We start from the raw sequence: 11,123 nt of genomic DNA, 5'->3' as shown, positions 1-11,123 counted from the left end.
CGGCCACAAGACCAGAGAAAGTTAAATTGTCAGAGACTTCTTCCAACTGGCTCTCTCCAGTCCATTCATGCACTTCATCCTGTGCTCCTCCAGAGACTCAGCTCCAACCCTTGCAGCCCAGCTTCTGGACTGTCTCTGGAGCAGAGGCTGCAAGTGTCTTGATTCCACCCAGCCCCTCCTTCCTCCTGGAGGGTGTCCTTACCCAGAGGTGTGTGGGAGGGGCCAGACAGTGGTCACCCTCCACTGAGATTGGCAATAAATTTTGAATATTTTAAATATTATTTAATATTTAAATATAATAGTATTCACTTCTATAATGTATATGGTATCTTCTATAATTAATAAGTTGCTGATAGAGAAAACAGTTACTGATATGGTGAAAATTGACACTTCGTTAAAAATACAGAAAGCTGGGGCCCAGAGCTCCCTGGGCCTCAATTTCTCTAGGTTTAAATAGAGAGAAATGCCCAGTTCTATCTGAGGTGTTCCACTGGGAGAAGAAACAAAATTCCAGCCAATTGAAGAAACAAAACAACACCTCTTTTCCCATACCGGGAGTCGAACCCGGGCCGCCTGGGTGAAAACCAGGTATCCTAACCGCTAGACCATATGGGAGTCAGCGGCAACCTGCTTCTCATCTCGTATACATCACTTCTGTCAATTTGTCATGTGCACTCCCACACAACAGCGGCGCACTACCGGGCTCGCTCCGCCCATGGAGATTCGCTCTGACTGCAGCTCCACCAGCCCCAGTTTCAAGACCCCTTTCTCAAGACTCGGCCCCCGGGTGGGAACATCCGGGCCTCCTCAGGGGCGGGAACTCCTGGTCCCGGAAATCTAAAGGACTAGGGCCAGGGCAGATTGCCGAGCGTTTAGGTCTTCACAGTCCGCGTTTGCAGGCACACCTGAAGCCCAACTCCAAACAATAAACGGTCATTTACTGACATCTAAAATAAAGGACCCCTTCTAGGACCGGAGTTCCACGTTGCTATCTTTTCCGTGAAAAGCAAAAACGGATTATGGTATCTTATTTTAGCTTCTTCGTTGGTAGCAGCCGTATTTTGTTCTGAAATTTCTCTACTTTACTTTTGAGTGCTTCCAACAGGCTTTTCACGGACAGCTTAAGCTCAAAGTGACAAAAACAAAAACAAAACAAAACATTCTCCCCAATCCAATCACAAATCTGACCACTGCGATTAAAGTATATGTGAAAGGCTCAAGGATTATTAACTGACAGTAAGATCAATGAAACAATAGAAGTCCAAAATACGGTAGGGGTATACACTGGGATTAAGTGAAAGAATAAAAGGTGGCATCTCAAAGCGGTAGGGGTAGATTAATCAACATAATGTATATATGTATGTAGACCTATGGTAGAAAAGACAAATTGGTTGCAAGATTCACTCCGTACCTCAACTGAAAGTTTTTGAGGAAAACACTGGAGAATTCCTTTATCACATCAATTACAACCCCAAGTCCAGAAATCATAAAACAGCTGATTGATCAATTCAACTCTATTAAGAAAACTGACTAAAAAGAAAAATACAAGAGCTGGGTGATGGTTACTACAGCTTTCACCTTAGTTATTCATTAAGCTATTCAATTATTTTGTGCAGTTTAATGTGTTTTATTTTATAATAAAGGCTTTAAAAAAACACCATATGCAAAGTTAAAAGACAAATTGGGAAAAATATTTATATTTCGTATATGAACAAAGGATTAATTTTCCCCAAACATAAAGATTACCTCCTGGAAACTGCTAAAAATACCAACAACCCAGCAGGAAAATGAAGCATGGACACAGTTCCCATCACAGGAAATACAACTGGACCTTCAAAAATTAAGAGGGTTGGTCTCACTTCTGTAAAGATAAAGGAAGGTTTTTAAAAATCTGAAAGGTCTTTTCCTGGAGTTCCCTTCCTAGAGTTCCCTTGAAAATCTAAGTCAAATCTTTTTTACTTTCTGGCTTAAAACCTGTCAAGGACTGCCTATCTAGTCAGGTGTTTGTGTTTTTTATTGACATGGAATCATGCTGTCCTGATCTGTTATCCATGTTTGGTTTTTTTTCCTACATCAAAATCAGTTTTGAGAATCTAGTGAAACTGAAGCACCTATTTTTTGCCCTTCCCTGCCACTAGCTGGATAGTATTGCATCTTGTAAAGAAACTGCAGCTGATATATCCACGAGGATGTTCTGGTTATTTACTAATATGAACTAACCTAACAGCTTTGCCCTCTGCCCCACATGACTGTGTCCTAGGAGAATACAAGCCTAGAAGTGGTTTCACAGTAGTGACTTTCAACATTAATCAGTTTGCCTCTTCAAACTTTCACATCTAACAAAGCTGAAAACATGCAAACCAGAGAAATTTTAAGTAGTAGGGATTAGCTGGGAATAGGGGCAGGGGCAATCTGTGAAGGAGGAAGGCCTGAGATAAGGTAGCCAGCCACATGAAGGAACAGCTGCGCTCACTCCTCTGTCTCTGGTCACAGGTCAAGCAGACTCAGGCTCCAGCTGCTTGAGTTTTTCCTGGAGCCCCCGGAGCTGGCTTCGACCCCAGTCAATGCGGATCTGAAGGGTGGCCATGTCTGCAGCCAGCTGCAGGCCTAAATGAAGAGATACGATTGTCACCATGGTATCTGTGATGTGACACATGACTTAGGGGACATCCCCAGGGACTGGAAAGGCTCCAGAACTCTGGCCTCCATGCTATTCCTAAAATATTCCAGGAAGAGCCTTGCATTGGCTACTTCAGAACTTCACCAGACACACAAAATTCTACCTCTTCAACAGACCTCCTTGACCCCCTTACTATCACCCATCAAGAACTAAAAATTCACAGATCATAACACTGTTGCATGCCCTCATTTCCTTCCTTCTTTCCTTCATTATCACAGTACTTCACTGTTCTCTCCCTCTATCTGTATTCTCTGCCTCCAAGAGTGCTCCACATCCTGGATCCACATCGAGGTGGCTTTTGCCTGACGCCTCTATTAAGTCATCTGGGTCCTCCATGCTACCTAGTCCACTGGCCAGTTCAGTCTTCAGCCTACCTGCCTAACAGCAGAGCTGGCCATGCATCTGATCACCTCCCTCCAGGAAGCACTTTCTCTTCTTTTCTTCTGGGGTCCCTTACCCTCTGGGTGATGCTCCTGCCTCACCACTGCTTCTCAGTCTCCTCATCTGGTTTCTCCCCTATCTCTTCCCATCTCCTCTCCACACTCCAAGGCCCTCTGCTGATCTCAGCTTTAATGCCATGTGTCAGCAGCTTGAGAATTTAAACACCAGTGTCATGCAGTGGGCTCCCAAATCGCTCTTCCAAGGCCAGGTCTCTTCCAGACTCCAGATTGCGTGTGCCCAGACACCTGATCAAAGTCTCCACCACCCAGCACTGGGAACACACTCACACCCAACTCCTGACTTTACCCTTGCTGCAACTCTGCAGCCCTCTCACAACAGGTGAGGGCAGCTTCAGTCCCCAGGTGGTCTGGCTCAGGTGGAATCCCCAGGTGGAATCTAGGGGCTCATTCTTCACTCCTCTCCTTCCCTTACTCTCAGATTGATCTATCAGCAAATCCTGTGGCTTTTACTCTCAAAACAGACAGGTTCCCACCACTTACCCCCTCCTTCACAGCCTTCACCTGTATCTCAAGCATGGCTGCTCCCTGGCACCTGCTTCCTCCCTTTGCTCTTGTCTTTTCCCACCCAGTACCCACAACTTTCCTACCACTCTGTGGGTCCAGTGCACCTCCCTCTGTTCAGAGCCAAAGTCCTCATCAGGGTCTACACAGCCTCAAATCACCTGGCCCAGCCCCCCTCTGACCTCAGCTCCTGGCATTACCCCTTGCATTAATTCCACTCCAACCTATTGGCTTCCTCTCTGCCATCTCAAACACCATCTCATCTCAAAGCATTTGCCCTGGCTAATACTTTTGCCAACAACACCAGTCCCCCAGATCACCCACAAAGTTCTCTCCATCTCTTCAGAGAAGCCTTTCCAGACCACCCTTCATAAAATAACTCCTCTACCCACTCCTGTCCAACTCCATCCACTGTACCCTATCTTATTTTTCCATAACAATCCCCTACCTGGTATTATGTATAGGGCTTACTTATTTACTTGCATGTTCTCTTTCTCCCCTCAACAGAATAAACATTCCATGATGGGTGTTTATCCCTTTTGTTTCCTGCTGTATCCCCAGCACCTAGCATGGGCCTGGAACACTACCAACAGCCAGCAAATGCTTTTTGAAAAAACAGCAGGTGTACAACAAAAGTCTGCTGGCGAAAATCTGGAAAACCCTTTGCAGATTAAGCGCAGCCGTGTCATGGCATTAGTGCTCAAGTCCTTCCAGTAGATAGAGGATCCACTCACCCTCCCGGAAGCTGGCTTGGGCCTGCCGTAGGCTGTGAGGAACCAGGATTCCAAACCAGTTCAGAGGGTCCCGGAGGGCTGGGAAGGACTCTGGCTCTGGGGTTCTGGTGAGACCCTTGCGTCTTCGCAAAGCTGGGTAAAGAAAGACTGGAGGTTGGGGGTTTCATTAAGTATTCCTTGTCTTCTCAGTGACAATGTTGAACTTGATCTGAGCTCATGATCCTGACAAAAACCGATGGTTGGAAAAGTCCCCCAACCATTTATGTTCCAGAAAGCAGCTTACCATAAAGAACAACCCTTCCCTTTGTGACTCAGATGAGAGGCCCTGACCACTCTTTCTCAAGACTCTCATAACATCAGCAAATGACCCCCTTGTTAACCTGTGACAGAACCACACACTGACTTTTCTCATTTGCCTGAACATGCTGAAAGGCCAGACAGAACCTCCAACTCCCCATTCCTCTCATAAGTGATTGCGATTAGAATTTTGTCCCTCTAAGGTAGTTAGACATATAAACATTTTCTGTCCAACTGACTGAAACCTACCCTGATTGCAAAACTATCACAACTGTAAAGGACCTCATCTAAAACTTGTCTACCCTGCTGAGACATTCTGATCCTCCAATCTGGGCCGCTCTCTCCATCGCAACACCCTTAATAAAATCATCTCCTCAATTATCCTGTACATTTTGTTTTTGACATCTGGAGAGCGCCCAGGCGGGAAGAAGCGGGGGAGGGAGGGGGACCCACCTGCCTCTCGGGGCCCCACCTCCTCTGGAGTCTGGGCGCTGGCTCTCACCAGCCAGAACCTCTGGAGTCCGTCCTGGGCCTCGCTGAAGAACGAGAAGGTAGGGTCGACATTTGGAGGCCCCAGCCTGGACCCAGCCTGGACCCCAGCGCCCACCCGCTCCAGCATGCACAGCTCCTCACCTGGTGTAGACGCAGACCTGGGGCTCCATGAGGGAGGCATACTGCAGGGGACCTACCGATTTGGCACCCATAGAGTAGCGAGCTTTGGAGAGCGAGAGCCAGCCCTGAGATGAGAGGAGAGCGGTGAAACTCAGTTTACCTCCGCATGCCCTCTCGCCCTCCCTCCCCAGCCTCCCACCTCCTCCACCCGAGCGTTCAGTGCCGCCCGCTTCGCGTCCAGTTCTTCCAGGTCCTGGAACAGCTGCAGAAGCAGCGAGTCCAACTCCGCTCGTAGGTCCGGCGCAGCCATGGGCCCAAGCTACTGAGGTCTGGAACCAGCCTCTTCCCAGGTCGTCCAATCGCCGTTCGCCATGCCGGCATGACAGCCAATAGGCCCCCGAGACCCACCTTCAAGGGGCGTTCCCAGACGTGGGCCTAGTCTCCCGACGTTTAGAGGTCGCCGGGTAGTCGCTTCTAAAGGCAAGCGCGCCTAGAGCAGCGGCACGGAACTGATTAGCCGGTTTCTCTGAAGTAGGCCAGCCTACCGAACAGCCGGCTAGAATTATGGGTAGTTCTGAGTTCCTTCTGGCGACGGCTGCATTTTAAAAGTAGGGCTATAGCTGTGGCGATGGACGAGGCAGCCATTTTAAGGGAGGAAGGGTTTCAATTCCCGGAACCCGGAGGCGAGCCTCTGGTCTACCGCTGTGCTGCTTTTACAGTTGCTGGGTCATTTAAGGCCGCCAGTTATGAATATTTTAACGGTTCGTCATCTTAAAATTGGGCATCCTGCACAGCAGTGAAAAGTAGCGAAGCCACACACAGACATCTTTATTAACTGCTATCCTGTGGGACAACACTTTGACGCCAGCCTATTGGCTGCTCCAGTGAGCATGCGTTTCCAGACTGGCCAATCGCCTTGCGACTTCCACCCCACCCTTCACCATCTTAACATTGGGCGCTTCTAGCAGTAGCAGAGTCTAGTGAAGCTTCTGGCTACCTTCTTGGTTGAGGGCAGAATCGAGGGTGGAGCTGCGCGGGCTGAGCCGGCAGATTCTCCGGGACCCACGTGGAAGCCGCGCTCAGAATGGTAGGAGGAATGTTTGAGCTCCTGTTTTTGATGTTGGGGGTTCGCGGAGGGCTGGGGATGGTTCCTGGACTTGGGGCGGGTGGCTCTCGGGGCCCGGCCGTGTGTGGCTAGAAAGAGGTCGACCGGACCCGCTGTTCCCTAGCTGCGTCGTGAGGCCCGCCTTCGCCGGGAGTACCTGTACCGCAAGGCACGCGAGGAGTCGCAGCGAGCCGCCCAGGAGAAGAAAGAGAAGGTTCGGCGCGCGCTCGAAGGTATTGCCGGTCGCCGCCCCTAGGCAGCTCTAAACACGTCATTATAAAGACCATTGGTTTGCATTTTAAAACCCAACGGAATAAAACCCTTTTATTAGCATTTCTTAGTGTGGCTAAAACACTGGGCCGTTTTCCTTGCCTGTTGGGTCTCCTGTTGGTTTGCAGATGCCCCTTCCGTGATGGTATGAATTACTTACATTTGTGCTGCAGTATCCAGATTTTACAGTTTGCCTATTAATTTTGTTTACAGTGTGTTCTTACCAAATTTAAATTCTTTACGTTGTCCTATAGATATTTTACCTCCCGCTCCCACCGCCCTTATTTTTCTTTTTGCTACCTTCAGTACAAGGTAGCAAGAATATCTTACTGTCTTAGTATTGTTATGATTCCCTTGTTTTTTAAAACTGTTAAATTGCAGAGAACTTAATTTTATTTGAGTTGTTAATTAGGATCTAACTTTGCAGTATTTTCTCCACTTTTTTTAAAAAAGTATTTTCTCTGCTTTTTACTTGTCATACTAATGAAGAGTGTTACAGATGCCTAATGGGAAGTCCCGTATCCATCCCTATTTTCTTGGTTCTTGTGTGGATGGAACTTTGTTTTCTATTCTGATAGTACTTTAGCTTAATACCTCTAATTATTTTAAATTCACTTTGATTTTCTTATGGTTTAGACAGAAAGTGCGTATGTTTGGTATATATATGTTTGCATTAAGCATTGTGTTAAACACTTGTGACCTATCTGCCCACATTAGAAATTAAAAATGCTCAATATATTGAAATTCAAGAATATTTACCCCAACTCAGATAACCACAACATTGAATAGTGTTTGAAAATAAACCATTTCCTTGTTTTTCTTTGTGCTTAGGTCATACTTGTTTGTATCCCTAAATCATATGGCTCGATTTTTAGTTTTAAATGTAATTTTTAGGTTGTATGTATTCTTTCACAGCTTTATATTTTCACTCAGCATTGTTTCTAAGATCAGTTGAGTGTAGTGGGGGCTCCCATTTCCCTGTGCTTGGTATTGAGCTTATTTTTAGTTTGGGGCAGTTAAGAACAGCACTGCTGCTATGAACCTTTTCTTCCATGTGCAAGAATTTCTCCAGGGCATATTGGAAAGAAATCTTGGGTCCAAGGGCATGTTCATATTCTGTACTTCAGCTCTGCCTACAGCCCAGCCCTTTTGCCAAGTACAGCTTTAGTTCACAGAAGAAACCTCTGACCCAAAGCATCAAGATTAGCAGTTTGGGGGCACTTGGGTGGCTCAGTCGGATTTAAGCATCCAACTTCAGCTCAGTTCATGATCTCACAGTCTGTGAGTTCCAGTCCCACCTCAGGCTCTACACTGAGTATGCAGACCCTGCAAGATTAGCAGTTTTGTTATCAGAGGGTTTCAGGATTTCTGGTCCACCTTTGTACAGAGCACTCTGGATTTATTCTTTAAAAAAATTAGTTTGTTAATTTTTTTCTAATTACAAAAACAGTATATACTTGCGATTAAATATTTGTAGAAAGCCCTCAAACCATGAAACTCAGGAACAAGAAACAACCTGTAACCATTGTTAACGGGTTGGCATGTAAGACAAATTGTTTTGTCTTTCCCTTCCTCCTGCCAAAAAATCATGAATCTTCTTTCTGCACAGAAAGGAGTAAAAAAGGTACTTTTTCATCAAGTCTGTACAGTTTTTGTAAGCCACAGTGTTGTTCAAATGAAGGATCCATGCTTGTGTCTTACTCAGCCCCTCTGTCTTCCCCCTGCAGAGAACCGCCTGATTCCTACGGAGTTACGCAGGGAGGCTCTGGCCTTACAGGGATCCCTGGAGTTTGATGATGCCGGTGGTGAAGGTGAACTTTCCTGACACTGGGCCAGCTTTTCTCCCTGCACTTGAGCCTGCTGGCTTCCATGTCATTCCTCAGACACCTTGAAGGAAAGGCTCTGCAGCTCCTGCTCCCAAAACTCTCCCAAGTGCCCTCTTGGCTCTGCACAGATGGCACCTCAGAACAGCTCTTCTTTACTGCTCCCAATTCCATTTATGTAACACATACAATATTATCCCACTTTCTGTTTTGTCTGTTGTTTCCCTTACTAGAATAGGAACTCTGCCAGGGCAAGACAGTGTCCATTTTGTTCACTGCCATGTCCCCGGCTCCTGGTACTTCCTTGGCATCCACATGTTTCATTCGTTGCGTTATTCAACAGATAATAAAGGTATCAAAGACATAAATTTTTGTTATGAAGGAAAGGAGTCTGTTACCTTTGGCCTAACAATCTGGACTTGTGCTAGTATGGTAGCAACTAACCCTGTGTGATAAATATAATTAAAATGAACTAAAATTAAATCATATTTAAAAACTTAGTGCCTCAGTCACACTTGTGTTTGTGATCAGTGTGGCTGGGGAGCCACCTTCCTGCCCAGTGCAGGTGTGGAGCATTTTCATTGTCGAAGGTGTTACCAGACAGTGTTGCTCTAGACAGATTCACGCTCCCTCAAGTTAGCGTTTTACTTCCCAAGGCGATGTCCTGTTCTTGCCCCTCATGCTCCTGACAGGTGTGACCAACCACATGGATGATGAATATCGATGGGCAGGGGTTGAGGATCCTAAGGTCATGATCACTACCTCTCGAGATCCCAGTTCTCGCCTGAAGATGTTTGCAAAGGTACCAGTAGTGGGGAGCAAGTGGGAGATGCTAAGGCACTAGTGGTCCCAGTCCTAATTCTAGTGTGTTCGTGTGCAGGAGCTGAAGTTGGTGTTCCCGGGTGCCCAGCGCATGAACCGTGGCCGGCATGAGGTGGGGGCTCTGGTGCGAGCCTGCAAAGCCAACGGGGTCACTGACCTGCTGGTTGTCCATGAGCATCGAGGCACACCTGGTAAGTCTGGTGGGCAGGCACCAAGGTGTCTGCTGGGGTTGCTGGGGTGACGGTCTGAGAGCAGAGTGGGTCTCTGACGGCCTGCCTGGCCCCGCCAGTGGGGTTCATTGTCAGCCACCTGCCCTTCGGCCCCACTGCTTACTTCACACTGTGCAATGTGGTCATGCGGCATGACATCCCTGACCTGGGAACCGTGTCAGAGGCCAAGCCTCACCTCATCATGCATGGCTTCTCCTCCCGCCTAGGCAAGCGGGTGAGTCTGGGTCCAAAGGGTGAGGGCTGGGGGCAGGGAGTTCCAGGCTGGGCATTTGCCGCTCTCCTTCCCTCTGACCCAGGTCTCTGACATACTCCGTTACCTGTTCCCTGTGCCCAAAGATGACAGCCACCGGGTCATCACCTTTGCGAACCAAGATGATTATATCTCCTTCCGGTGGGTCCATGGGCTGGCCTTAGAATGGTGTCCTGACTTTTGTGTCCCTCTGCTGTTTATTGTCGACCCACATCTGCCTCCTGTCTCCCCTCGCCCCAGGCACCATGTATATAGGAAGACCAACCACCGCAGTGTGGAGCTGACTGAGGTTGGGCCTCGCTTTGAACTGAAGTGTGAGTTTGGGGCTTTACTCTACTTCTGGTCAGGGATGGGGAGGAAGTCTGGCAGTATAGATGACAATGTTCCAATCTCCATCCCCCCAGTGTATATGATTCGCCTGGGCACGCTGGAGCAGGAGGCCACCGCAGATGTGGAGTGGCGCTGGCACCCGTATACCAACACCGCACGCAAGAGGGTCTTTCTGAGTGCTGAGTGAGCCCACTCACTGAAAAGGACATAGACCTGGATCCTGGAGGAAGGGAGGGGTCAGAATAAAGTCTGTGTGCCACACTACCACATTTGTCTCTGTGTGGTCAGGACAAGCCCACTGTCAGGCTGAATGTGAGGGACAGTGTTCCTGGGGTCCCCTCGGGGGGAACCTGACAGCTCAGGGACATTTTGAGGCCTGGTATTGATATTGTGTGTAGGACGAGGCAGGCCCATCCTGCTGGCTTGTACCTTAGCCATAGGGAAGGTTTGGGAGATTTGATGCTGCTGTGACTGGAAAGTCAGAGGCCCTCTGAGAACTCATCTCAGACTGGGGATGGACAGTGGTACGGGTTTTACACAGAATGTTCGTGAAGACAGCATGCACCCAAGCAACAACCTTCGGAGAGAAATCCATCAAACCACAATGGGGCGGCCTGAGAACAAGTCAGGCAGGGGCATGGAGAGTGGAGAGCTACAGGGTAGCGTGAAGCAGCAGGGGCCATCTGGATGATCCGTGTAAAGACCCTGAGCTGGACGTACTCATGAGGGTCCCAGGAGCAGGAGTGGCCTAGTGGGGGGGGGGGGGGGGGGGGCTTGAGGGGGGCTGGTGATAGGACCTCACGTGATGTCTGTGGCTTTTGCCTCCACTCGTGAATCCAGAGGCTTCTGGAGCCTCTCTCACCTTGCCATCGCCTCGGTTCATGAAGAATATGCCACTAAAATTTTTGTGTAAGTTACAGAAATTCCAAAATATATACAAAGCAGAGTAGTATAATATTTTATGTTAGTTTCCAGGGGCTACTGTCACAAATTGCCATAAACTGGGTG

The 11,123-nt window shown here is 48.1% G+C and overlaps 2 protein-coding genes and 1 non-coding gene across 4 annotated transcripts; 1 reads left to right on the top strand and 2 right to left on the bottom strand.

Annotated features, from left to right (window-relative positions):
- Positions 1-543: 543 nt before the first annotated feature.
- Positions 544-615, bottom strand: TRNAE-UUC (transfer RNA glutamic acid (anticodon UUC)). Its single transcript has one exon. It is a non-coding gene; the product is annotated as a tRNA-Glu (tRNA).
- Positions 616-1,665: 1,050 nt separating this feature from the next.
- Positions 1,666-5,665, bottom strand: VMA22 (vacuolar ATPase assembly factor VMA22). Of its 2 annotated transcripts, none has more exons than XM_060637613.3 (5): positions 5,485-5,665; positions 5,307-5,410; positions 5,127-5,209; positions 4,377-4,523; positions 1,666-2,607 (listed from the first exon to the last, which is right to left on the bottom strand). In XM_060637613.3, exons 1-5 carry the CDS (start codon positions 5,593-5,595, stop codon positions 2,495-2,497), a joined length of 558 nt encoding a protein of 185 aa, XP_060493596.3. In that variant the 5' UTR covers positions 5,596-5,665; the 3' UTR covers positions 1,666-2,494. The 2 variants fall into 2 exon arrangements, with proteins under 2 accessions (XP_060493596.3, XP_060493597.3); XM_060637614.3 differs by having other exon boundaries at positions 4,377-4,508; positions 5,485-5,659.
- A 30-nt stretch (positions 5,666-5,695) lies between these two features.
- IMP4 (IMP U3 small nucleolar ribonucleoprotein 4) lies at positions 5,696-10,379 on the top strand. The gene is made up of 9 exons (XM_060637612.3): positions 5,696-6,372; positions 6,515-6,623; positions 8,388-8,471; positions 9,176-9,285; positions 9,364-9,496; positions 9,595-9,749; positions 9,832-9,926; positions 10,026-10,099; positions 10,190-10,379. Exons 1-9 carry the CDS (start codon positions 6,370-6,372, stop codon positions 10,300-10,302), a joined length of 876 nt encoding a protein of 291 aa, XP_060493595.1. The 5' UTR covers positions 5,696-6,369; the 3' UTR covers positions 10,303-10,379.
- Positions 10,380-11,123: the final 744 nt, after the last annotated feature.

The sequence above is a fragment of the Panthera onca genome, chromosome A1 (genome assembly GCF_046562875.1).
Source record: "Panthera onca isolate mPanOnc1 chromosome A1, mPanOnc1 haplotype 2, whole genome shotgun sequence".
NCBI classification, from domain to species: domain Eukaryota; kingdom Metazoa; phylum Chordata; class Mammalia; order Carnivora; family Felidae; genus Panthera; species Panthera onca.
This window is presented reverse-complemented; position numbering and strand designations above follow the sequence as displayed.